This window comes from Sus scrofa, chromosome 18 (assembly GCF_054392235.1).
Source record: "Sus scrofa isolate SSC_HxYL_T2T_F1_AM1 chromosome 18, Sscrofa_HxYL_maternal_Yorkshire_Landrace_v2.0, whole genome shotgun sequence".
Lineage (NCBI taxonomy): Eukaryota > Metazoa > Chordata > Mammalia > Artiodactyla > Suidae > Sus > Sus scrofa.
In genome coordinates, this window is record NC_139400.1 from 52,904,022 (window position 1) to 52,928,988 (window position 24,967).

The following is a 24,967-nucleotide window of genomic DNA, read 5'->3' on the forward strand; positions in this document are numbered from 1 at the left end:
TTACACTGCTCGGCCCAATAAATAAGCCTATGTCTAGAGTAGTGAGAACGCTGAGGCAAGAGTGGTATTGGAATAATTGCTTTAATTGTCTAATTCCCTTCGTGCATATAGAAATAGCTATTATTTAATACACTGTGCTTGCACAAAAGTTGTATTGCACTTATATATCGCTTCATATTTTTCTAAATATTTTCACCTTCGTGTGACTTGAACTGACGCAATGTGGTAGGTGGGTCATATTAAGCCCATTTTGCTCAGGAGTAAGCTGAATTCAGAAACATTTAAATGTGCCCAGGGTGATATGGGTCACGAAAAAAAGCGGAACTTGAATTCAGCTTGCAATATAGGGCTTCCCTCATCCCACCTTGATGGTTCCCAAAACTAAGTTATTATTGATTTTTTAATACTAAAATAAATCCATGGTCCATTTCCTTTGATACTCACATTCCTCTCTGGATTTTCCAATGAAGTAGTAAAATTCTGGAATACTGCTAATATGAGAAATCACTCATCCATGGGAAATTGTGTTTTTTCCCTTTTAAAAAACAAAAAAACTTCCCAAACGACACATCAGCTAGGCTCTGAAAATAAGACGGCAAATTGCAGCAAAGTTGTGAAAACAAAGACCCAACAGTCTTTCTCCAGTGCAGGCTTGTTGCCATGAGCTAATAATTCCAGACTTTGAGCAAGCCGAGCCTCCTTTTTAATAACCCTATGCCTCTAGGTAAAGTATTTCTACTAAAAATTATTGAGGCATGGAACAAGGTAAGATGTGTGAGCTCATGTTGGATTGTTCAATTACTAAACGGAGTCTCGCAGCATTAAGAGTTTTCCAACTTGACAGATGATTCCTCTTCATACACTTGTATAAACATACTGCTTATGGCTGAAATCTATGTAAGCTTTTCTTTCAATTAAAATGTCAGGGATGACAGACTGTGTTTTCACTGTCCTTAACAGAATGATGGGTACCACAGCGAAGGATTTCATGTCCTCATTTTTCCCACTAAAGGATGTGTTTCAGTGTAGAGGTGGTTGTAAAGAAGGACTCTGTCTGCTGGTCTTCCTCGCCCTTGGGCAAGCCTAACTATCTTTTTTTTTTTTTTTTTGTCTTTTTTTGTCTTATCTAGGGGTACAGCATAGGGAGGTTCCCAGGCTAGGGGTCTAATTGGAGCTGTAGTTTCCGGCCTGTGCCACAGCCACAACAACGCAGGATCTGAGCCGTGTCTGTGACCTACACTACAGCTCACGGCAACGCTGGATTCCTAACCCACTGAGCGAGGCCAGGGATCGAACCTGCAACCTCATGGTTCCTAGTCGGATTTGTTAACCACTGAGCCATAACGGGAACTCCAAGACTAACTATCTTTAACAAGCCAGAGTTTGTGTTTGGAAGATCTCAAGAGGGTCATTGCAGACTGCTCTTCCTTCCCAGGTTTTCAAAAGATCCATGACCTTCTGAGATTGCTTATTACCCTCTAACAACAGGCAGAGGCCAGGTTTGTGGAGAGACAGAGAGAAAAAGCAAATGATACAAAAAAAATTACATTGGAAAATTTGGAGATCAGTATTAGCATTGAAATCAGATCACAGGTATCTAAGAAAGCTTGAGCAGATAACAAAATAAAACAACAAAAGGACTTGGTCTTGGGGGTGGTGGGACAAACTGGAAAAAAAAAAAAAAAAAAAGAGCCTGAAAGCAATAACCTGGCAGGAATAATGCTCAGGGAGCAGAGGCCCCAGGTGCTATTGATATTAGAGTTTCTGACTCCTTAACTTGTAGGTTCTCCATCTCATCATCTGTTGGATGAAGGGATCAGGCTATAGGCCACCTGGAAATGCCTTGAAATCACTCTAAAATTCAGATTCTAGGGATCCAGTTGAAAATGAGATGGTCTTAATCTAGCAAGACTGTATGTTCTACTATGATAAGGGCATATTCTTTATCGCTCACTGATGCGTCCACAGCCCTCAAGCAGCACCGGGCATGTAGTAGGTGGTCACGTGTATACTAAATGAAATTGAGCTAGCACAGCACTTAGTTCTTAAGACCACGACTACATTTGAAACATGAATAAATCCCAAAGAGACAGGGTTCCTAAAAAGGGAGAGAAGTTGCTAAAAAATGGACACGATCCATTCCATGGGGCCCATGTTTTATTCTCATTTAAATGTTACAGGATTTCATAAACAGACTAGAGAAAGCTTACTGCCCGCTGTCTTTGTGTATGCTTAAGAAAAGAAAACTCTGCTTCCTTTGCACCTTTTTAAATGAGGTACTGTGGCCTAACTTAGCAAACGAGCCTCTACTAGGATGGGGAAACTGAAGAGGGGAATACAACACTCTTAAATCTTAAGAGAGGGCAGTTTGTAATGAGAAATGCTTATTTAAATCTTAAGAGAGGGTGGTTTGTAATGAGAAATGCTCATTCGTCTCCTAAATGGAATTTTTTAAAATTTTATTTTGATTAGCGTATAGTTGATTTATAGTGTTGTATCTATATTTAGAGTTTTAAAATTTATATTTATTTATAAATAAACATTCAGTTATATTTATTTGTAAATAAACATTTATTTGTAATGATTTATATTTGTATATATTTATTTATATTTACAGTGATTTATTTATATTTATAGTTGATTTATGTGTTAATTTCTGCTGTAGAGCAGTGACCCAGTTTTATATATATATATTCTTTTTCTCATATTATCTTCTATCATGGTCTATCCCAAGAGACTGGCTATAAGTGGAATTCAAAAATTGTAAAATTCCTGTTTTCATAAAGAAAGTAAATTGCCGGCACAAGCAAGTAGCATGTGAGTTGGAAAGACAATACGGTCCCTTTCTTCTCTGGGTGAGAACTACATTGTGAAATGGGTAGTGAAGAACATGGGCTCAGGAGCTGGCCTGCCAAAGCTGGAGTTCCAACTCCGCCACTTAGTAGCTGTGTAACCTCTGGCAGAGTTACTTGGCTTCTCTGTGCCTCAGTTTCCTCAACTGTAAAATGGGGTGATGGGATATTTACCTCATGACGTTAAATGAGTTATCACATATTAAATATATTGAATATGCTTAACAAAATTAGTTGTGGTTATTGTTATTATTACTCTTCTGAAACACTGACCAAACAACCGATTCATCACAACACTTTTACCAAGAAACTGTGGCTTAAGAACATCAGTCCTGGAGTTCCCGTTGTGGCGCAGTGGTTAAGGAATCCGACTAGGAACCATGAGGTTGCGGGTTCGGTCCCTGCCCTTGCTCAGTGGGTTAAGGATCCGGCGTTGCCGTGAGCTGTGGTGTAGGTTGCAGACGCGGCTCGGATCCCGCATTGCTGTGGCTCTAGCTTAGGCCGGTGGCTACAGCTCCGATTCGACCCCTAGCCTGGGAACCTCCATATCCCCGTGGGAGCGGCCCAAGAAATAGCAAAAAAAAAAAAAAAAAAAAAAAGAACATCAGTCCTTAGCTTTAACTGAAGAATTACAATCTAACAGATATAAAAATGCCCCCAACTCCCTGCATATATAAGCTATTTCTTTTAAAATCCATCAGCTTTAGAATCCCAAACCCTTCTATGGAGGCAAATGGATTCCTTCCACCAACAATTTTACAGAATTGCAAAATGACTTCACACTATGCCTCAGAAAGGATCCTTGAAAATATTTCCTCAAAATGGAACCAAACTAGGTCCCCAGAGATCAGTCCTTAGTATCTTGTTTTTCCTGAAAACAATGACAAAAATCCAACAGAAGCAACAACTAGGAAAACAAGAGAGCTATCTGACCCACATCGTGCAAGACATCATATTACTTGTATCTTTCTGAATGAGCTCATGTTCTGTACCAAGTCTTACAGCCAAGCTCCTGAAGTTGGATGGCAAATGCAGTAGTTCCCCTTTTAAAAAATGAGGAATTTGAGGCAAAGTAGAAATAGCCTTAGAAAAGGCAAAAATTGTCAGAATTCAATAAAAATATGTATTTTTCTCTTTCAAAGCTTCTTCAGGCTCAAGAAGGACCTCTGATAAAGATGGGGAATCTCCCTGCAAGAATTGTCCCCACCCCCACTCTTCATCTGATGACACAGACATTTGGGTGTCCAGGAAGAGAACTGTGCCTCCAGTCTCCTACCCAGCTTTAGCCCCCATCTTGTCCTGAAAAGCTAGTAAAATCGCCAGGGCAAAACAGCAAATGCTCCAGCTCATCAGAGATGCCAGTAAGCCCACATCTTTGTGATGGAATTTAACATGGCTCCATGACCTTGTGTCATCTGGCCCCTCGCTGCCTCCCCAGCTCATGGCCCTGGGCTCCACACACTTGCCATAATGACTTCCTTATAGACCCTGGACACAAGTAATCCTACAACCTTCTCTGGGCAATGCCATCAGGCTAGGGCCTTTGCTGGAGTGTTCTCAGTGCACCCTAGTAGCTAGTACTTTTTCCCTAGTAACATTTATCACCATGTATTCAATCAATCATCAAAAACCAATTAAGCACCTAATATTTGTCAGACTCTGTACACTTTCATTTCAGAGGGGGAAAAACTGATTTGGCAAATTAGGTCACTTGCATAATAATTCATTTACAAACATCCAGTTGGTAACAACATGATGATAAACAAAACAGATGTGTTTCATGATTTCCCGGAGTTTGCCATCACCCCTTCTCTATTCATTAATGATTTTAAATGGTTTTAAAAAATATCTCTGCTCCCAACCAGACAATACACGTTGTAAGTCAGAGATTGTGTCCGCTTTGTTTACCAAAGTAGATACTTCTGAAACCTAAGGAAGCACACAATACCTGGCAGGTATTTAATAAATATTTCTTGAATTAATGAAAGCATAGATATCAAGAATCTCTTCCACTAGCAATGGACACTGCAGGAATAGCGTTCAATAAATTTGCTCTGCTAACTAATGAGAACTTAATTGATTTACAAGTTGTAAGTGAAACTCCAATTTATATTAACAGCCTAATCTAACCCACTTCTGTTCTGAACAAGCATAGTTGGTTACCTCCAAGGTAATCTGTACTTTTGATCAGTGCCCCTTAGATTAAACTCGAGCTTTCTGATGAGTTCTAGACCCATTTATTTTTGCATGAATTAAATTAATTTCCATTTGAAATTATTTGGGGGGCATTTCATAAGAAAAGGTCACAAATAATTCAAAAACACTCATCTGTCTCTAACCTATATAATGTTTTAAAAATTGAATGCCTGCCCTGCAATAAGGTTGCACTTTATAATGTCCAGAGCTCTGGGTCCAGGGGTACCAGTTACACCCATATCATGGTCAACTAAACCTCTCTGCTTTGTACTGACTTAGCCATATTGACAAGAACGTTTTTGTAATCACTATGGCCAGAGGTGTTGGAAATTAAATTTACCACAGAAGATAAAATTAGGTCTCTTAAAAAAAAAAAAATCAAGTTTGTACTACCGCCGCCTTTATCATATAGATGTAGTATCTGATGTCCTGGAAATGTAACTTCTTTTTCTTTAAATGAAAGCCTGACTGTGAGAGAGCCAATGGTCATAATAAAATGTCATAGAGCTAACAGAGCTGCCTCCTGCTGGAGCCTTTGCTGGGTTTTACAGCATTTGTGCTGCGTGTATTCAGGCAGAGGCGATGTTTACTGGTGCTTTTAAATGTTTTAAACAGAGAGAGTAGTGATGGAAGGAGAGATGCGAATTTATGGCTATTCTGTTAAGGCTAGTCAATCAATCTCTTTTTTCTTCTTCTTTAATGACTGATTTCTGCACCATTAATCTGAATTAGCCATGCAGTCAGCTTGATTCATTTAAGTTAACCAAAAACATGGCTGATTGGTTTCTGATGCATTATTGTCCAAAAAAAAAAAGTTTTTAAAAATCTGATATTTTTCCTTGTAAAGAGCAAAAGACTCTTTATAAAGACCCTTTATAAAAAACTCTAAATGGCTGAACAGTTTGGCATTAGCCATGGGTCAGATTTAAAGACATGAAGAGATGGCTTTTCAATTAGCCAATAACTTCTCAGTTGCATCAATTATTCATAAAGTTACACTTAGAAAAGGCAAGTAAATGCACATCAAAAGATATAAAATAAAAGATTTTGAATGCAGGCTCAAATAAATGATATATATCTATCTAGCTGGCTGGAGGGAAATTTTTTCTCCATAGAAACATATCTCTAAGGAAAATTTCTTCCTGTTTGTGAGTTGTTAATAAGCTTCCTCCTTGCTTCCTAAGGACAAATAAGTAGCCCTCTGATTATGAGCCTTGTTGTTTCCATGTGACTGCTGCTTGCATTCATTCACCATACATGAATAATTCATGCAAACATTCACTAACACACTTGCCTGGATGTTCTGCAGAGGCTGAGCGCTCCCTGCACTTACAGATGCTCCCTTCCCCCGACTCTAAGTTCGGCAATTCCCGTTTTGATTTCTTCTGGATACTCGGCTGGTCAGTTACCATATTTGAGTGCGTAATTCATGGCATCATCCACACCCAGCACAATCCCCCAGTACTCATGTTCCAAATAGACAGCTCAGTTTTGCTGCTGAATGACGGGAGCTCCAAGCGCAAAAGACTTCAGCCAGCAAAAACAGAGAGCTCTTGCAAGGATCATCTGGGCAACCTTTACTCATCCTTGCTAGGTCACCCCCACTAATGCCTCCATCTAACCTCTTCTTGGATCACGAGGCAGGGTCTCTCGGGCAGTTTTCAAATGCCTCTCCTGGGAGACCAGATTTATGACAGGTCCCACCCTGCCGCTCGCCAGGATTATTTCAGCTCTTTAGGGGGAGGTGATAGAAATGATTAGCTCCACAGCTAAACTGGCAAGAGAGGGGATGTGTCAGCAAGGCAGGAGCAGCTTCGGGCAGCTGAAGTGACAGGCATGGGCTCGGCAACCCTCAACTGCTGAAAGCCTGATTTCTCAAGTTCTGTTCTTCATGATAAAGTAACTGAGATGCTGCAGGGTAACACGTTCACTGGGGAAACACAGACAAGGAAAGAGACATGGCCTCAAGGCTTGGCAAACTCTTCACTAGGTTACAACCTAACAGCTGCCAATTCCAAACCACGGCTGTAACCAAATAACCAAAAACCATAGGATGCGGTGTGGGATCCGAAAGAAACCCTGGTCAGGCAGGGGATGAACATCATTTGGGGATGGAGGAGCCACGAAAAAATGCTAAAAGGCCAGAAGGGAAGACCTAACTGGGAAAGGAAAAGGAAAAAGCAGACTGGGAGATGTTGACAACCAGCTTCAAATTTCCAAATGGCTACATTCAGAGCATGGTGACCAGTCACTTTCAAACCCAACTGGAGCGGAATAATAACAATAATACAGCAACAGCACAAGGGGTTTAACTTATAAGAAAGAACATCTCCCGAGAGCGAAGGGTGTAAAACAATTAAATGGCTTACTGAGGTTTTGGAATTTCCTCTTCTTAGGCTCTTAAAAAATAGATTTGTCCCGGTCTGGCAGGGTTTCCAGGGAGGAGGAGGAACTGGCAGACCTCTCCTAGTCCTAAATTAGGTCTATTATTTTCACTTATTCCAGTCAGAGTGGCTGACAGAAATGATAGAGATAATGCTGGCTGCCATCATTAACCAGAAAATCGAATAAAGCTGACAAGGCACAGGCTTTGTGTCGCCTGCTGGCCCTGCCACGCACCACGCGTGTGTGCTCTGCACAAACCACTGAACGTCTCTGTTTTCTCACTGGCACAAAGGGGACTAGTAGAGCCACTCCATAGGTATGGCGTGAGGACGATTCGATAACCAGGTACAACATTCTGTGTGTGCTTGTCCCTCGCAAGATGATCAGTGTATATTCTACTCGAGCAATGATTCATCTATTTTAGAAAACCAAATTGCAGCGAGTGTCTTTTAAAAACACAAAGTAAACCTATAGTCTCCTCCGCTTCAGGGGGAAGTGGTTTGGGGAAAAGACTCAGAAACATCCGGCCTCTAGGAGGATCTGAATGTCTTTTCCATTACTGGCAGCCCTGGTGCATCCTGGCCTATCATCTTCTTAGAGAAACCTGTTGATTTCTCCAGTCTAGGCTAGTGTCTGCTGCATGCCTCAGGCTCTCCCTTAGATTGGAGGGAAAGTGTCAGGGGGCACAGAGCTTGGCACACAACAGGAGACTTATGGAGGTTTGTTGAATGACTTAATGAGGTTACTTCACTGTACAGGGTCTCTCGCTTCCTGGAAGCAACACTCCTATGACTCATCCATGCCAGACCTCTTTTTCAAGGATCCTGATAACTTGAAACACTACCCTACAGGGACAGTCACCGTATCAGTGACCTGAGCAAGGGGGGGTTGGAGGAGGGGTGGAGTTTCTAGGAAACTTGTGTGTCCTCCTTGGGCACACTTTCCTGAGCTACCTTTCAAGTCCTCCCACTTTGTAGAAGCACTTATCAGGGAGCTAAATTGATATTAGTCTGGAACACTTAATAAAATAGCAATAAAGTTCATGATAATGACACTTGGCATTTACTTTGCACTTTGCATCCCCAGATCTCAAAGGGTTTAGCAACTAGACTTTTGGCTATTTTCTTTCTCTCTTCCTTTTTCTTTCTTCCTTCCTTCTTTCCTTCCTTCCTTCCTTTCCTCCCTCCCTCCATCCCCTCCCTTTGTTTTTTTCTTTTTAGGGCTGCACCCGCAGCATATGGAAGTTCCCAGGCTAGGGGTCAAACTGGAGCTACAGCTGCCAGCCTACACCACAGCCACAGCAGCACAGGATCCAAGCCACACCTGTGACCTACGCATAGCTCTCAGCAACGATGGATCCTTAACCCACTGAGCGAGGCCAGGGATGAGACCCATATCCTCATGGATATTAGTCGGGCTCGTAACCTGCTGAGCCACAAGAAGAACTCCTGGCTTTTGCTATTTTCAAAGCTACTCATGGGCTGGACATACAAGCAAAGAAACCACTGAGACAGAGCTTCTCTTTGGCCCGAGTTGGTGCTATTGTTAGGCTCAGAGATTGAGATAATGACCATGCTATGTATATAGACACACCCGCTACACACAAGCACCCACAGACCTCAGACGTCTACATGCTCAACGCAAAAGTGATATGAAGACTTTTGGTCCCAAACATACTTTTGTCTGTATCAGCCAGGTCCAACCCTGGAGGCGGGTTTGCCTTTTGATAGATTAGTTTTGCCGTGATATATCTTTCAACCTCCTTCTCAGTATATTTATAAAAACAATCGGAACATCTGTGTCTGTGCTGTAAAGGCATGGACGTTTTAAAGGGCTTATTTTTCCTTGAAGCTCATTCCGGAGGAAATTTTGTTTAGGCTTAAATGATTAGTTAAAAGCCACACAGGGCTTTATGTATAAAGCATCTCTTCGAAGGCACTTCTCCCTTCCCTGGTGGCCTTGCATTTTGCCAAAGAGAGTGACTTGCTCAGTTTCCCATATTATTCCCCAGACAGTCCTAGTCCTGCTCCCAAACAAATGTGGTATTTGGGGTTTCGAGTTTAAATGTAATTTGGTATCATTTCAGATGTCTTCCTACAGCTTAATAAACATCTTCCCCAGAGGGACGTGGGGTCTGATTTTAATTTGTGGTAGGGTTATGGTCACAGTAAATGTCAATTTTAGCTATCGACAGTAAGTCCCTACTAGAAACAGAAATAGAAAGCGACTGGTGGTACATTTATAGGACACGTGCCTTCCCCCAGACATCTCTCCACGGGTGTGTGACGACAGCTTAGTTTCTCCTCAGGCCCCTGGAAAATCAGTCGCTCACCGGAACAGAACGTGGCAATCTGAAGCTCATACAAAAGATACAGTGAAGGAACTGAGCCCTTCATGGTATGGCTTTGAATCTGAAGGCGCCACTAAGTGTGTCACTTCCCTTCCTCCGCTGTGGGTTTGCCTGGCGATTGTAGGCTGTGCTCTCAAGACTTCTGCGTTTCCATTTCTTTATGAATAAAATAAAGCGGCTGAGCCAATCATCTTCAAGAACACTTTGACTCCAAAATTATCTAATTAGATATGCTCAAGAGTGCATAACCTGACCCATGGAGAAGCCCAGAACTAGTTATTTTGGGGAAGCAGCCCACTGGTTGTGAGTGGGTCTTCCTCAAAGCTGCAGACAAATGGGTACTTTGTCCCTAGCCTCTTTTTGGACATTCTTTTTCCTCCAAAGATGCCTGGGTGCAAGTACCACTTAGCCAAGGAGGGCAGAACCACAAGTCCTGAGGGCTAAAAGGAGGGGTCGTTTCTTCTTGCATATGAAAAATGATCCTTCTGATTAGCATGAAATAAAGGTTTCACTCTTCTGGGCACTTGAGTTAGTCCTTATCATTAAACAGAAAAATATTCTTTGAGAGAGGCTGGGCAGGTCCCGAAATCAGCAGCAGTTCTGTCTTTTCACTGTGGTACCATCAGGCCCTTTGGGATGGGACTACACTGGCTGTTCTGAGGAAGATCAAGGTTCTCCAAGCCTGTGACTTGCCAGGAAAACCATTTTCACTACCGAGGAGTAAGTACTATCTGACCCTACCTGCTAAAGAGCTGAGATAACAAGCCCTAAGGGCCTACATGGAGCCTTATGGACGGGCCTGTCCACAGGGCCTCTTGTGTGTCAACGTGACTAGGCTGCGGGATGTGCAAATATCGGGTTCGACCTTATTTCTGGGTGTGTCTGTGAACGTGTTTCCACAGAGGGTGGCATTCGAATGGGTGAACTGAGGAAAGCAAGCTGCCCTCCTCAAGGTAAATAGGCAGCATTCAACCTGCTGAGGGCCTGAAAAAAACAAAGGAGGTGGAAGTTTGAGAGGGTCTCCCCCCGGCCCTGCCCCGACCCCTCACCCCCTGCCTGATGGGGACATCAGCCTTCTCCAGCCGCTGGACTTGAACTTAAACCACCTGTCTTCCAAATGTTCGGGGTTTGGTATTTAGACTGAAATTTACATCATGGCTTTCCTAGGACTCCAGATAACAGGGAGAAGAACATGTCTCAGCCCCCATAAATGGCATAAGCCAATTTTTTAAATAATAAGTCATATGTATCTTCCTAGCCTACTGCCTATTGATTCTCTGTCTCTGGAGAACCCTAACTAATACAGTGTCTCCTCTTTAGAACCTTCTCCCTAGAAAGTATCCTATGTTTTCTTTCTTTCCTTCCTTCCTCTCTCTTTCTCTCTCTCTCTCTCTCTCTCTCTCTCTCTTTCTTTCCTGTCTTTTTAGGGCTGCACCTGCAGCATCTGGATGTTCCCAGGCTAGGGACTGAATTGGAGCCACCGGCCTGTGCCATAGCCACACCAGATCCAAACCGCATCTTCAACCTCTACTGCATCTGGCGGCAATGCCAGATCCTTAACCCACTGAGTGAGGCCAGTGATCCAGCACACATCCTCATAGATACCAGTCGGGTTCTTAACCCACTGAGCCACAATGGGACCTTCTATATCTTCTTAAATATATTCGATAACTGTGAATTAGTGGAATCTAGGCATTAACTTTCACATCCCTCATCCTTCACTTCCAATCATTCACCAAGTTCTATTCACTCTACCTTCCAAATAGACCTGGAATCCATCCTTTTAGCTTCATCCTCACTCCCAAGATTCCAGTCCAAAACATCATCTAGTCTCATTTGGTGCTTCCCAGTTGCTATCTCCATTTTTGCTTTTCTCCAATCCAGTCTCTGCACTGCAGCCAGAATGACCTAATCATGACATTTACCTGCTCAATGTTCTCCCACGGCTTTGCTCAGCATTCAGGATTTAATAAAATCATCCTGTAAGCATTCCACTGCTCAGATGTCTTACTACTTTCCACCCTGACTTGATATGTTCCACCCATCCTGACTTTTGTTCATTTCCCAGAATGTGCCAAACTCTTTCCTACCCCAGGACCTTCACACATCCCACTGTCTTTGCCTGGACAGATTAGCCATTGGCTCTTTTGTTGACCAGCTCTTATGTATCTTTTAGATCTTGGTTTAAATATCACTTTCTTAAAATTTTCTCTGACCCCCAAATTGCAGGTCCTCTAATCGAGAGGACTACACAGCTCCATGTGCTATTCCTTCATGCTTTTCTAACAATATTTTACAGGTACAATTATTTATTTAGCGCCAGTCTTTCCCATTAGACACATATCTCCCTGATGGCAGAGGCTTTTTCACTTTTGAAGACCAGAGGTAAAGTTATTCTGATTTCTTTTAACCACTGGGAAAATCTGTGCTTATTTTCTGGAATAGTCCACCCCATTTGGATGGAGAACGAGAAAGACAAATACCATAATATAGCTAGAAAGCTTTCTAGAAGTTAAAAGGATTGATCCAACATAAGTGAGTACCATAGTAATCACCTACATGCCTTTAGTCATACATCTTTCTGCCTTTCTGAGGCCTGGAGCTCCTTCTTTTGAAGAGCACAAAAGCCAAATGGGAATATTCATTCCAGGACTTCTACTTTGTGCTCTAGGTTAATGCTGAAGCACTCAATTGTTCTTATGACAGGTAAGTGTTTTCTTTTTTGGCCAGTGGTTCCAATTGTTACAGCTCTCCAAATGAGTCAAAACCCCTAAGTTTTAGGTAAGGTTCCCGAGCATCAAATATACATGCCAACCAAACTTCTTCCATTAAAATAGGGCATGAAGAACTATAGTTTAAGTGCCTTGGATTGCTTTCCTTATAAGGCAGGAAACTGAAAAAAGATCTTCTGGTTTTTTACTCAAAAACAAAGTAAACAAAAATCAGTGACTTCCAAGTCCAGTGTGGCTGAGAAAATTCATTTTCTTAATATGGAGTGGGTTCAGGAGTGACGGGGGAGCGAGTGGACGTACAAGGATGACGGTCTGCTGCAGACTTCTGGCAAACTCTTTGGCCTGTTGGTCCACAGCCAGTGTTTTTCTTCATAAATGGATTCCACATCTTTATTAAGTTAAGTATTTCTTTTTTTATTATTTGAAACATACTTTAAATATTTTGTTTTATGACGTCCTGGAAATTGATACAATTCCTTCTAGATCAAGGAAGATGGGAAAATCAATTACAATTTTTTTTCGCATTGAGAGCGATTACCAAAAATTATGCCCCAATTTAATTTATCCATTACGCTGAATATCATTTGACGTCATGTGTGAACAACTCAAGACAGCCAGAATTAAGGGCCGTCCTTCTGATTAGGTGAATCAGTTATTTTCACAGAAAAGCCCTAAATGATTATGAAATAGAAACATACCCCTAAGTGTGTGAGTTGATTTGTAAAAAACAACACAGAATTGTAAGTTTTAAATTACACTTAACCTTTTATAAGAAACCCCCCTGCAAGAACACACCAAAACACATCAGAGCCTGATGTGAGCATCTAGTGTCAGATCCTTTACACAAACAAGTTACATTTTGTAATCCGGGGAATGAATCTTATTAAAATAAATTTTTATCTGACATGGATGGAATTTCAAAAGTGGCCCGTTTACAGATGAGTTAATTGGCTTTCTCCAAAAATGGAGGAATTTTTAGGACCATTTAAGTCATGAGAACTATTGGCTCAGAATGCGGAGAAGGGCTCGAAGCCCAGCCCTTAGCAGAAACTAGAGTTGCCTTCCCTACTCTTCAAAACCAAGTTCTCAAAACCTCCTAATGGGTTTCACTGTTTTCTTTCCAGTGCTTATCATAATCAGGGAACCACAAATTTGCATCCCTAATGGACTCTTTTCAAAAGTGTGTTGACATTTCAGTAGGTTTTGAATAGCTCTTAATGCTTCTCTCAATTTGGGCAGGTGCCCACAGATCTCCTTATATGGATCTGGACCTATAGACTGTCTGCTTTACTCACTTTTTTTTTTTTAAATCCCTGGGAACCGATCTTAATTATACCCCTAAAAAAGTGAAAACTCTGAAGTCAGATGACTCAGAAAACGACCTGGATATCCACAGGCAGGGCAGCATCTTAACTATATCTGTGAACCCAGGCACGAGTCAAGAGTGTCACCTCTTGCGTGGTCAATCCACTTTTTTGAGTGTCTATTTTTGTCAAAAGGAAATAGATATAAATAAGACCATGGAGATAAACATAGGTTAGGGAAGAAAATTGAAATCAAGCCGAGAACGCACCATCTAAGCAAAAACTTCATTGCATTTTATTGCTTGAATTTTCTACAAGGACCCAGAGGGCCTACAGAGGGGCCATTGCAGTTCCACTTACTTTTTGTGGCTTCAGTATGAATACAATCCAACAGAAACACAACTAAAATTATTTTTCAAGTTTTTTTTTTTTTTTAAACATTTACTCAGCTCCTGCTATGTTTCAGGAACTGTGCTGGGAATCCAGAGTGAATAAAAGATCATCCCTGCCCTTAAGAATTCCGTCCTTTAGTGAGAGAAACAGATAAAGCATGGAAGTCAGAGCAGGTGTAATGGGAGAACCACCCCCCATGCCAATTGATATCTGATACTGGGGAGTTCAGGGGAAGGATTCTAGGAGAGGAGACACATGAATTGTTCCAGGAAAGAGGAGACGTTAACCCCCTCCACTGCATGTGTACACATGTGTGTGCATTCATGTACGTGTGTGTGTGTGTGTGTGTGTGTGAGAGAGAGAGAGAGAGAGGGAGAAGGGATATTGGTGGAAGGGGTTCAAAGCAGAGTTAATCATCTGTGCAAAGCACGTTATTAGAGTACAAACAGACAGGCCAAGAAGATATTAAATAATTACTGTTGTGCATAGCTTATCATGAGATGAAACTCTCTCTCTGGGTGCTAAGAATCCCTGTCTAGAAAAAGGCATGCTATCTGATGTGCGACTATTCAGCCCGATTCCCCATAGGCGACAAACAGGGTAGGTAGGTGACTATATACATTGAGAATTTTTTAAACTGATTTTCCAGTATTTCATGTAGATGGCTGAGTTACAAACGAAAAGACCCACTTGACAGAGCTGTGCAAATTCAATTCTTTTTGAGGTGGTGAGCAATGGAATAAAAGGAAGAGAGATTTAGGGTATAGGGCAGGGTCTCAGCATTTTCCAAAATCAAAGGAACCTTTCTTGGCCCTATTTTCTCATATTAAGCTGTTTCAGAAAAGGTGAAATGGAGCCAGAATTTGGCCCTCCTTTTTCGGACTCAGAAGCCTTCCAAGACAGAAAGCTGGTATCACTGAGTTTTCTCTCCAATACTCCTACTTTTCATGTATTTCCTACTTTGAGCTCAATCAATATAAATAGGCATGAGATGGGGGGTACTCATAGATAGTTTTAACAATCACTGCTATGCAGCGCTTTCACTGGAGGTACTGAAGCTAGTTTTCTGCATTTCCTGTGAATTTTACACTCCCTTTGGGGTGCTCCTTTTGCGACAAATTAATTTTAGTTCCTGGAGAGGAAAGTCCTACCTCAAAACACAGTGTCAGATGCTGTAGTACCAAGTTAATAAATGGATTTCCCATTACTTCCAGCACAGAGTTAAACATACAGATTGAAAGATAGCATAGCCTTTTTTTTTTTTTTTTTTTTGTGGACTACATTGACTTGAAACCTTTGAAAAGTATATTGTTGTCCCCTCGTTTCTAAATCGATATTGGCAGTCACTGAATGCCCCCTTTCTTTCAAAGGAAAAGAAAGGAAGGAAGGAAGCGGGCAGCAAACCTTGGTCCTCCCGGCTTAAACATGAAAATGAAACAAGGGCTTAAGACAAGGTAGCGCCACAGAGCAAATGGCCCAGCTCAAGCCTTCTCTCCTAGGTCCCTTCCCTGACTTGCGGTGTGCAGCTCAGAGCCCATAAAACTACTCCTTCTGTGCTTTCGCATGTGGAAAATGAGACTGTAAAAGCATCAGCCGGCTTCTGACAGGAATAGCTAGTAAAAGAGAATGGGAGGGTGCCGCATACATAAGATGCACCGCTCTCATCAGAGAACCGGTCCGTGGGTCCTTCATACATGGCTCCTGAGGTTCCACCTGCCGGCAAGAATTCTAAAGCGTGGAAATGTCCTACAGTGAGGTTGTGATGATGGTTGTATAACTATAAATATGATAAAATTTATGAATTGGAAAAAAAACAAAAGAGCACTACAGATTTGTAGTAAACAGCAAAAATTAAAATTATATAGAAGAATGTAAAAAAAAAAAAAAGAATTCTGAAGTGTGGCGATGTTTTCATAGAGCTTATTGAATAAAGAAACTATAACAGCATTCAAGTTTCCAGGACCATTCCCAGCAACTTGAAAACCTCAACCTAGGCCCTGCCTCTATAATATATAGCATTTCCACACTGTGGCTGTTTTAATAAACCAATGGATATTTCCCTCCAATCTGTTTGCTTTTAGTGAACTTTTTTTTCGCCGTCTCTGAAGAAGCTGGCACTATAATGTCAGACAAATGACTAAATAACTGTGCATTGCTCTAGACACCAGCGAATAAAATATACCAAATGCTGCATATCCCTAGAGTGTATTATTCCACTTAGAAAGGGGTATAATTGACTTTGGGTAGTATGGGGAGAAAAAATCCAAGAATTTTTGAGTACTGGGGTTATTTTCCGGTAATTGCCTGACTTGAAATTTTAGTTTGTCAATCAGACCGTTCTCCTAGCCCTAGAAATGTGGGGCTTTTTTGGGGGGAGGTTAGGGGGCAGTATAAAAGGAGAACTGGGAAAATGGCTAAGCCCCATAGGCCTTTTTTCTTGTCACAAAGTTGTTGTCAAAAAGATTCGCTATTATGTCTGGGATGGGTGAACTCCGTGGCATTTTGCCTTCAGTTAAAAATGTCTCAAACCATTTTTCAAACATTTTGAGGTTTGGCAAAAACCTGAAATCCATCCTGCCAAGCACTTTCCCCCCTTAATTCTTAAACCCATGTGTCTTTCAAGGGAAATTTAATCCGTATGTTTCTGATTCATTTACACTTAACTCATCAAAATGGTGTTTTGTAAGAGCTATTTGATGTTCAAGAAGTCTTATGAGCTTCTCTTTTTATAAGTCTGAAAAGCCTTTCTTTCTGAGAACCAGAAAATTGTATTTTACCAGCTGTAAGCCAAATGATTGGAGCTGCGTTAAGAATCAAGAACCTGCCGAATTGAGGAGGCAAGAAACTAGCAGACACAATGACATAAATAAACATCCTAGGTCTGCCTGCTCGCACATCAACCGAAGGCCTTTCAAACTCTTCCTTCCCTGAAGAAGTCTATCCCAGGAGGCCTATGATCAAGCCATAAAACTGAAGTGGGCAAGAACTGGGATTCTGCCACAAAAATACCCACTGATTCTGGAGATCACCACTTGTAAAATCCCAGCTCAGAATCATGTGTGTTTCTTGAGATAAACCTATTACCTAGGAGATAAGATAATCAATGAACGCCAGAACAAGAAGAGACTTGGGTAATTTCTGCTCCGGTGATATTAAGATGGTGTTTCAAGGACTTCAGGGTGAAGGTGGGGGCATGTGTTGAGACGGAAGCTATGCGCCCATCGGAGGCTCTAATTTTTCATACCGGGCTTCCACATAAGAAGATTGTTTTAAAAAGGACTCTAAGGGCAAATTCACTTTGAAAACAAATATCTGAATTTTATATGAGGATGCTGAGGTCTGGGGACGGAAGCTTGGCGTTGGGACAGAGCTGGCAACACAACCCAGGTCTCCTGACCCTTGTCCAGTCCTCCCCTGACCTTTCCACGGCGCCGATGCCTTTTGAACTCTGGCTGCAGTTCATTAGTGAGGTCAATTAGTGAGGAATTGGTGAGATCAGTTTAATCCGACATGACTAGTATTTTATAGGATATGATATCCAAGAAATTATACACAGTAAAGATTCAGTATTGCCTCACACAGACCGACACACACAGATGTAAACATATATACATGTGCATATACTGGGCTGCGATATAAAAAAATGGTTTTTATTTTTCTGGTCTTTTTAGAGCCACACCCTCGGCATATGGAAGTTCCCAGGCTAGGGAACTGTAGCTGCCGGCCTACACTGCAGCCACAGCCAAGACAGGTCTGAGCCGCGTCTGCAATCTATACCACAGGTCATGGCAATGCCGGATCCTTAACCCACTGAGCGAGGCCAGGGATGGAACCTGTGTCCTTTGGATTCTAGTTGGGTTCACTAACCACTGAGCCACGACAGGAACTCCTATAAAATATATTTCTTACTATTGTTCATAGCAAAAAAAAAAGTTTCAAAAGCCCTTTTCCATAAAAAAAAATCACATTTCTTTTACTGGCAGTTCAGCCGATTGGAGTTTTCCATTTGCCTCATTAAAGGCCACGTGGCTGGAAGATCCAGCATGAAGGACCCTCTCACTTCAGGGAAGAAATCCTAAGAATCACCGGCCTGTCTCACCAAAGGCAGCTTAATACCGATTGGGAGAAAAGAACAAAGAACAAAATGTGTGATGTGGAGAGGAGGGGGACATGCGGGGACAGATACCTAGTTGAGAAGAGAAAGGGTCCTCTCATCTTCACATGATTTACAAATGGCAAGAACGATTTCCGACTTGCACACGGTGCAGCTGCACGGGGCACGATCCAGACATATTAGCTCCAGCATGTTTCCAAAGCGCATTCGCCGAGCACTTAACAATCATCAATTAGTTAGAAACATCCTTTCGAGGTCGGGAGGCGCAATAGTTCATCTCCACACCACAGAGCTTTGGAGACTTTAGGGAAGCCAAACCATACAGCACCTGGATAATTACTGTGGGAAGATTAATTGGGTTAACTGGCTGTGAGGAATCTTGTGATAAAGCATCATGAAAAATGCTGCCCCCGTCGCACTCTTCCATGTCAACGCTGGAGTCCTTCGTGCCTAACAGCTGAAAGCTGCCTCCATGGGAAAGGATGCAAAGTCATTAAAACAACTATGAATTACCCTTTGCGCGCGCGCGCTCTCTCTCTTTCTCTCTCTCTCTCTCCTTTTTTTTTCAGAATCGTAATGAAGTGACAAGTTTTTTGTGGTCACAAAGTGCTGGAGTCTCTTTGGGATTAAAGTGCAAAGTGGGGCTGGGTTGGGAATTGTGGTCCAAAACCGTTCCCTAGGTGGGGAGGGAGAGGGAGGAAGCAGCAAGTTTCAGAGCCCAGAGGTCACATCCTGCAGGTGGGTGGGTGCTGGATCTGGGGTGGTTTCCAAGCTCTGGCCTCATCAGACACGCACTCAGTGGAGCAGCGAGGGGGGCCAGAGAAGGCAGAGGGAGGAAGGGAGAGAGCAGAGCGTGGGGGAAGCAGAGAGAGCCTGACTCCGGGACATTTACCTCGTCTGGCTAATGGACTAGGGACGTACGCCCCACCCACTAACTAGACACTGGGGAGCTTTTGGCTGGAGGCAGAAGGCAAACTATCTAGTCCCCCTCCCCTCCCTCCTGACCAGAGGGTGGAGTCTTTGCACAGCCAGGTGCCTGAGCGACTCCCAGCTTTCCAAGCCTGGCCATTGCCCCTCTGGCCCCTGCACCTCTCAGTCTTTCTCTGTGCTCTTCCCACCGCACCATCCCCAAGAGCCAGAACTCAAAGGGGACTGAGAAGCATAAGCTTGAGCAGAAAGATGCCATGCTGGGCTCCAGGAAGCCCAAGAGCCTGGGAGGGCAGAAACGTGCTCCTCACCATGTTGGAACCAGGTCCTGGCACTGCCAGCAAGTAGCTTTATGATATCAGGTAATATGTCACATTTTGGGATGGCTTCAATTTCGGACTCAGTAAGTTGAAGGATCTCTAAAGTTCCCGCCTATCCATGCATTTAGAGGGATACAGGATTATTAATCTACCACTAAGAGTTCTGGATGCCCAGAGTGAAGCCAGTGCAAATGCCATCCCTTGTGACTGTACACCGGAGCCCCCTCTTCACCCTCGGTGGAAGGGAAGGCAATGTCAACAAGGCAGCCTTGTACTGAGCTAGGGCAAAGTCTGAACTAAGGAAGGTAATGCGGCTTGAGAGAAGCCACTTTGTAACCCATATTAGGGTGGATGCTGGTGAGAGCGAAAAACTACAGGTGAAAATGCAACGCAAGAGTAATTTACGTGTCCATTTACACTAAATGGGTTTATCATAATTGCTGTTATTATGATTAATTCCAGAGGAATTAAAGGACCTCAGCCCTTTGTTGCAGAGCGTTGCTGAGCTGCCTGAAGCATGATGGTAAATAAGAATGTCAAGAAGAGGCAGGTGCAAAAGAAGAATTGCTTTATGCAACATCTGAAAAAGAAATCTGCTACTTAACTAAAAGCTGTGGGGGGCGGAAAAAGACCCAAGCCTTCTTGGCTCTGAAATGAACTGTTTTCCCGTGTCGTCTTAAACCTCATTTGCTGGCCTGTGAGGAGATGGTCCCGCAGAAGAGAGGCTGTGTTCTGTCTCTCTTCCCACCTCTCCTCCTGCTCACAGTCTCCTGGGCATCTCGGGACTCAGTTTTCCTTCCTGGGAAGGAACCGCTGGACGACAGTGTTTCGCTCTATGCAGTTAAAGCCCCAAATATACCATTATCCGGACTACCAAAAGAGTCCACTAGTCCCATGATTAAATAACTAGCACGTATTGAACATTTACTATGCTAAGTGCATAACACTGACTGAACATTTACTATGCTAAGTGTCTTATAGTCATTATCTCATGGATTCCATTTCATGGATGAAATAATTGAGGCTCAGAAACTTTCAACAGATGGTCAAAAATCACGCAGCTACAAGTGGCAAAGCCAGAGTTGGAACACAGAGCTGCCTGACTCCAAAAGGACTCTCAAAGCGTATCACTTGGGCCTTGCAGATTTTGAACAATCCGGCCCTGCCTCTGCGAAGAAGCTTCCTCTGCACCCTTCCTTAGCAGTGAGATGGGCCCCACTGAGGGCAGAGGGGCAGAAAGTGGGAAGCCGGGCCCATGAGGCTACAAGAGGCCCAGCTGGCCTCTCTGCCGTGTCAGCACATGTATCCAGCTCCACATGACTTCAATTCTTTAAAGATCTTTGATTCTGAAAGTTCACAGGCTCCTAAAATACTGTAATTCAATGGCAGGCCTTCCAGCTTATCCAACACAGTCTCTTGGCCCCCATTTTCCTTCTCCCATTATGATGAGTGATTGAGTCTGTGCTTTAATAGATACCTTGGCATTTCTTTGAAGCCTTATTATTGTTTTTTTCCAGGCTTGGCTGTTCCAAACACCTCCAGTTCTATTTCGGCCATTAAGACGGCAAGGAAAACAAGTTAAAAGGTAAAATTCAATTTCTGGTATGGTGTGGAAGAAGGGAAGATTTTGCTGAGAGCTAGATGGGTCTTGGCTACTGTACATCTACTGTCGCACCCTCCATAATGATTGTCAACTGTTGATTAATTCTTCTTGGGTGCAGCGTTGCTTCATCAATCATTAAATAAACTCTCCTGCTGGGGTAGGCACAGGAAGAAACGATGTATGGACTGGTTATAAAGTGTATGTGTACTATGTCGTGGACTTTGGAGTCCTAAGTCAAAGTCGATCTCAGTTTTCCAGGATGTAAGGAGTCAAGGAACTGCTGTGGTTGCATCCAAAATTTGTGAAATACACACCTCTGAAGGCACCAAGCCTTAACGTACAGTTTCATCAGACTAGCAAAATCTGTACAAAATTCACAAACTTTGATTTGGGCCAGAGGATTTTTATTGGCCTGGCCCCCATTTATCAATGCGGCCCATTTCCCTTCCTCCTCTCTGCTGTCTACCATATCTCTGTGCTCTATCTGCTGGTGCAGATGCTTGCACACCCAGCTTTGGCAAACCCAATGCAAAAAGAGTCCCTTTGGAAGGTCAGAGGCCCAAGAAGACCAAACAAAAAGAGAGCAGAAAGAAGAAGCCCATGTTCCATCCACCGTTTCTACTTTTCTAAACACAGTTTCAGGTGTCCCCACCCTACTTTCTGTCAGACCCGTGACAGGGTTCAATCTCAAATCCACACTCATTTCTGCCTCTGAGTGTGGACCTGCCCTCCTGCCCAGTGCTTACTGAGGAAAATCTGAGACAACGTTTTTAGAATGCAGCTTGAGACAGCCTGGGGCCTGTTTCCGGCAGAGACTTGGGGACCCTGGAATAGAACCCCTGATGGCAGTCTTGGGCCCCATCACTGCGGCATGATCCCACCAACTTCACCATCATAACGGTTGCCACCTTGGGGATCCCCTTCTCTGCAATCTCCAAAACATCATTTTTATGACCAGAAAAGATATGTGAAAGAGACAGCAGGCTTCAAAGGCAGCCTCACCTGACCAAAGACATGCATCACACACGTGTGCTACTGCACAGAGAAATCCTCTTTGTCAAGCCCCAAAGGCAATCCAGTTCTCACGACCAAGCTCGCTCTTCTCCGTTTCACTCCATTTTCCCATTCACAAAGCCACGGCTGAGCATGAATGGGGACGCAAGGGTCTTTTTTTCCAACCTGCATTGTTCTCTCTCCTTCCACTCAGGTCACTGGAAACTTGGCAGGTTTTGAGGTTTTCTCCTCATCTCACTTTAATCAGAATGGACCTTTTACCTCTGCTTCTAGTACCTGACTTGAGCTCAGACCTGCTTGATTTTCTAAATAAAAAGAAGGGAAGAGAGGCTGGGAAAGGAAGAAGTCTGAGTGATGCTGGGAGCAGGATGCCCGCCAGAGTCTGCAGTTGGTCGCCTGCACAGACACTTCCCCATAGGACCCCTTCCTGTATCCGCATGATGGCAGCAGCTGAGACTGCATTCCTGTGATCCCACTGTGTGCCAGGGCCCTTAAAATATGTCTCCAGCCCTCATAACTCCACACAGTAGGTATGGTTATCCTCATTTTACAAAAAAAAAAAAAAAAAAATAGAAATTACAGCACAGTGAGGTTCAGTGACTGGCCAAAGTTGCCCAACTAGCATATAAAAGAGTGACTTGAACCCAGCCTTCTGACCTCAAAAGCCATGCTCTTTTCAGAAGATTCTATACTACTTCTCTGATCAATGGCTACCTGACTTCCTGGTGTCACCCCCTCTCTGCATGCCATAGATGTGTCCACCAAGAGGGAAATGGCAGGGCAAGGGGAAGAAGGCTGAGCTTGGCTGCAACTTATGGGTAAGCTTGAGCGTGGACAGTGGGTATCCCTTAGTTCTGTATAGATCTGTGCCTCTTCTGTTGTGCCACCAAAGCCCCGCCGCCCCCCTTCACTTGCTAATATGTGAGGCATGGCCCCAAAGACCCCTAGGGAGGCCAAAGCTTCCATCGAGGCCATGCCCGGAGGGAACGTAAAACATGAACCACGTCACCAAGATCATACACGGACAAGCACAGCCACTAGGTCCATGGTGGTCCTGATGGTGGAGGAAGGTTTATTAGTGATGGCAAAGCTAGAGCTAGACCCTGTGTGGACTGGACTCAACAGGTTAGAGCTCGTATGAACCAGGGCAAGTCTGACCCTTGGTTTTCACATTGACAAAAACAAGACACACACACACACACGATACAGGTAAATCCAGGAAACACTGAATGAGAGCAGTAAATTAGAGCAATGTCCATATCCTGGTTGTGATATTTACTCTAGTTTTGTCCGATGTCACCGATGGGGGAAACTGGGTGAACGGTACCCGGAGTCTCTGTGTGATTTCTTACAGGTGCATGTCGGGCTACAAGGACCACAATACAAATTTCAATTTGAAAACAACAATAATCACAATAAAAACTCCCAACGAAACCATCACCCAACAGTGGAGCCGGTGATCCTCACCCTCCTGGGTTATCCCAGGGAGGAAGTGGGGTAACCAAGTCTGACCTGGGCTCACAGCCGGGCTCACACTCCTTGCCTGGCCTCTCTGTCAGTCCTTCCGGACCTCTCTGATGATAGGTGAACACCTCGGAGCCAAGTCAACATAAATTGTAATGCACTAAAAAAAGAAACCATGCCCTCTTTATTCCTGAAGAGTCTCAAGCACTCACTTGGCACTCGTCAAACCCTGCACAATGACTAATAACCTTCAGCAGTGGTTTCGTTTCAGCTCTGAGTAATTCCCCCTCCCCCCCATAGGCATAGTTGTGATCATTCCCTGTGCACAATTAAGCTGGGCCCATAAATACATACTTTACAATAAAGCCACTACCCTGGCATTTGCCTGAAGAATAGGGATATTGTTTGGTAAAATTATCTTTCGAACAGGCGCATATATAGTTTTGCCTTTCAAGTTCTTCGAAGGTTTTAAATAGCCTTCAATCTCATCTAAAACCTTGAATTTATGTTAAAATTACCAAAACGTATCAAGGAGTCGCAAAATCTTTGGGGGGGGGGATAAATTATTTAAAAGTACTGTTCTGAATATGCAGATGAATATGAGGGCACGAAGCACAGGTGCCTCCTACATTTCAGCATCATTTTAGACATCAGAGGGCCTTGTGGGATCTTTTCGACAAGTTGACTGCATTGATGGGCCTTCCTTTCTATTCCGCCTTTCTTTGGGACATACTCACCCAGGTAATTATCTCTCACTGAGGACTCCTCGCAGGTTGCATGTGGAAACTAAGGATTTCACAAGAGGAGCGTTCATGCCAAAATGCGAAAAACAAAAAGCAAGCTTCAAAGTGGGGAAAGACACGTTCCCCTTCACCCTCCCCAGCTCGTGTCTTTCTTGAATTCAAATGTACTTTTCGCTGAAAGGCTGTGCCAAATACCTTTTAGCAAAACTTTTACAGAACACGGACACAGACACAGAACTTTCAAGCTGAAAGGGACTTCCGAGGTCACCTTAGATTGGTTCCACACGGGGTGGGGGTGGGGGGGGGCTGGTTGCCCACTTTGTCTGCTCTGTCATCTTGAAATGATGCTTTAAGGGACTCGCTCAAGGTCATCAGGCTTAGCACTCAGGCCTCCTGACCTTCCGCCACAGCACGCTGTTTCTTCCCCACTTTCCTCCCCCTTCCATCTCTGTCCACCCCCCTGCCCCCGAGGGGAGAAGACCCATAAAAAGTCATGATTAGTTATATCCCGAGCGTGCATTAAATACATAAACAGAAACACCTTTCGGGTACATGCTCCGTGCCTCTGCA

General features: G+C 43.3%; 1 protein-coding gene across 19 annotated transcripts in view; it reads right to left on the reverse strand.

Annotated features, from left to right (window-relative positions):
• CREB5 (cAMP responsive element binding protein 5) overlaps window positions 1-24,967 on the reverse strand; it is a 424,373-nt gene that overhangs the window by 103,800 nt on the left and 295,606 nt on the right. For 2 of the 19 annotated variants that reach the window (XM_085005652.1, XM_085005651.1), the window contains exon 2: window positions 18,399-18,665. The exons of the other annotated variants lie outside the window; for them this stretch is intronic. In XM_085005652.1, coding sequence (XP_084861778.1) covers window positions 18,399-18,427 — 29 coding nt within the window. In that variant the 5' untranslated portion in view covers window positions 18,428-18,665. The remainder of the gene's footprint in view (window positions 1-18,398; window positions 18,666-24,967) is intronic. 19 annotated transcript variants of the gene reach the window in all.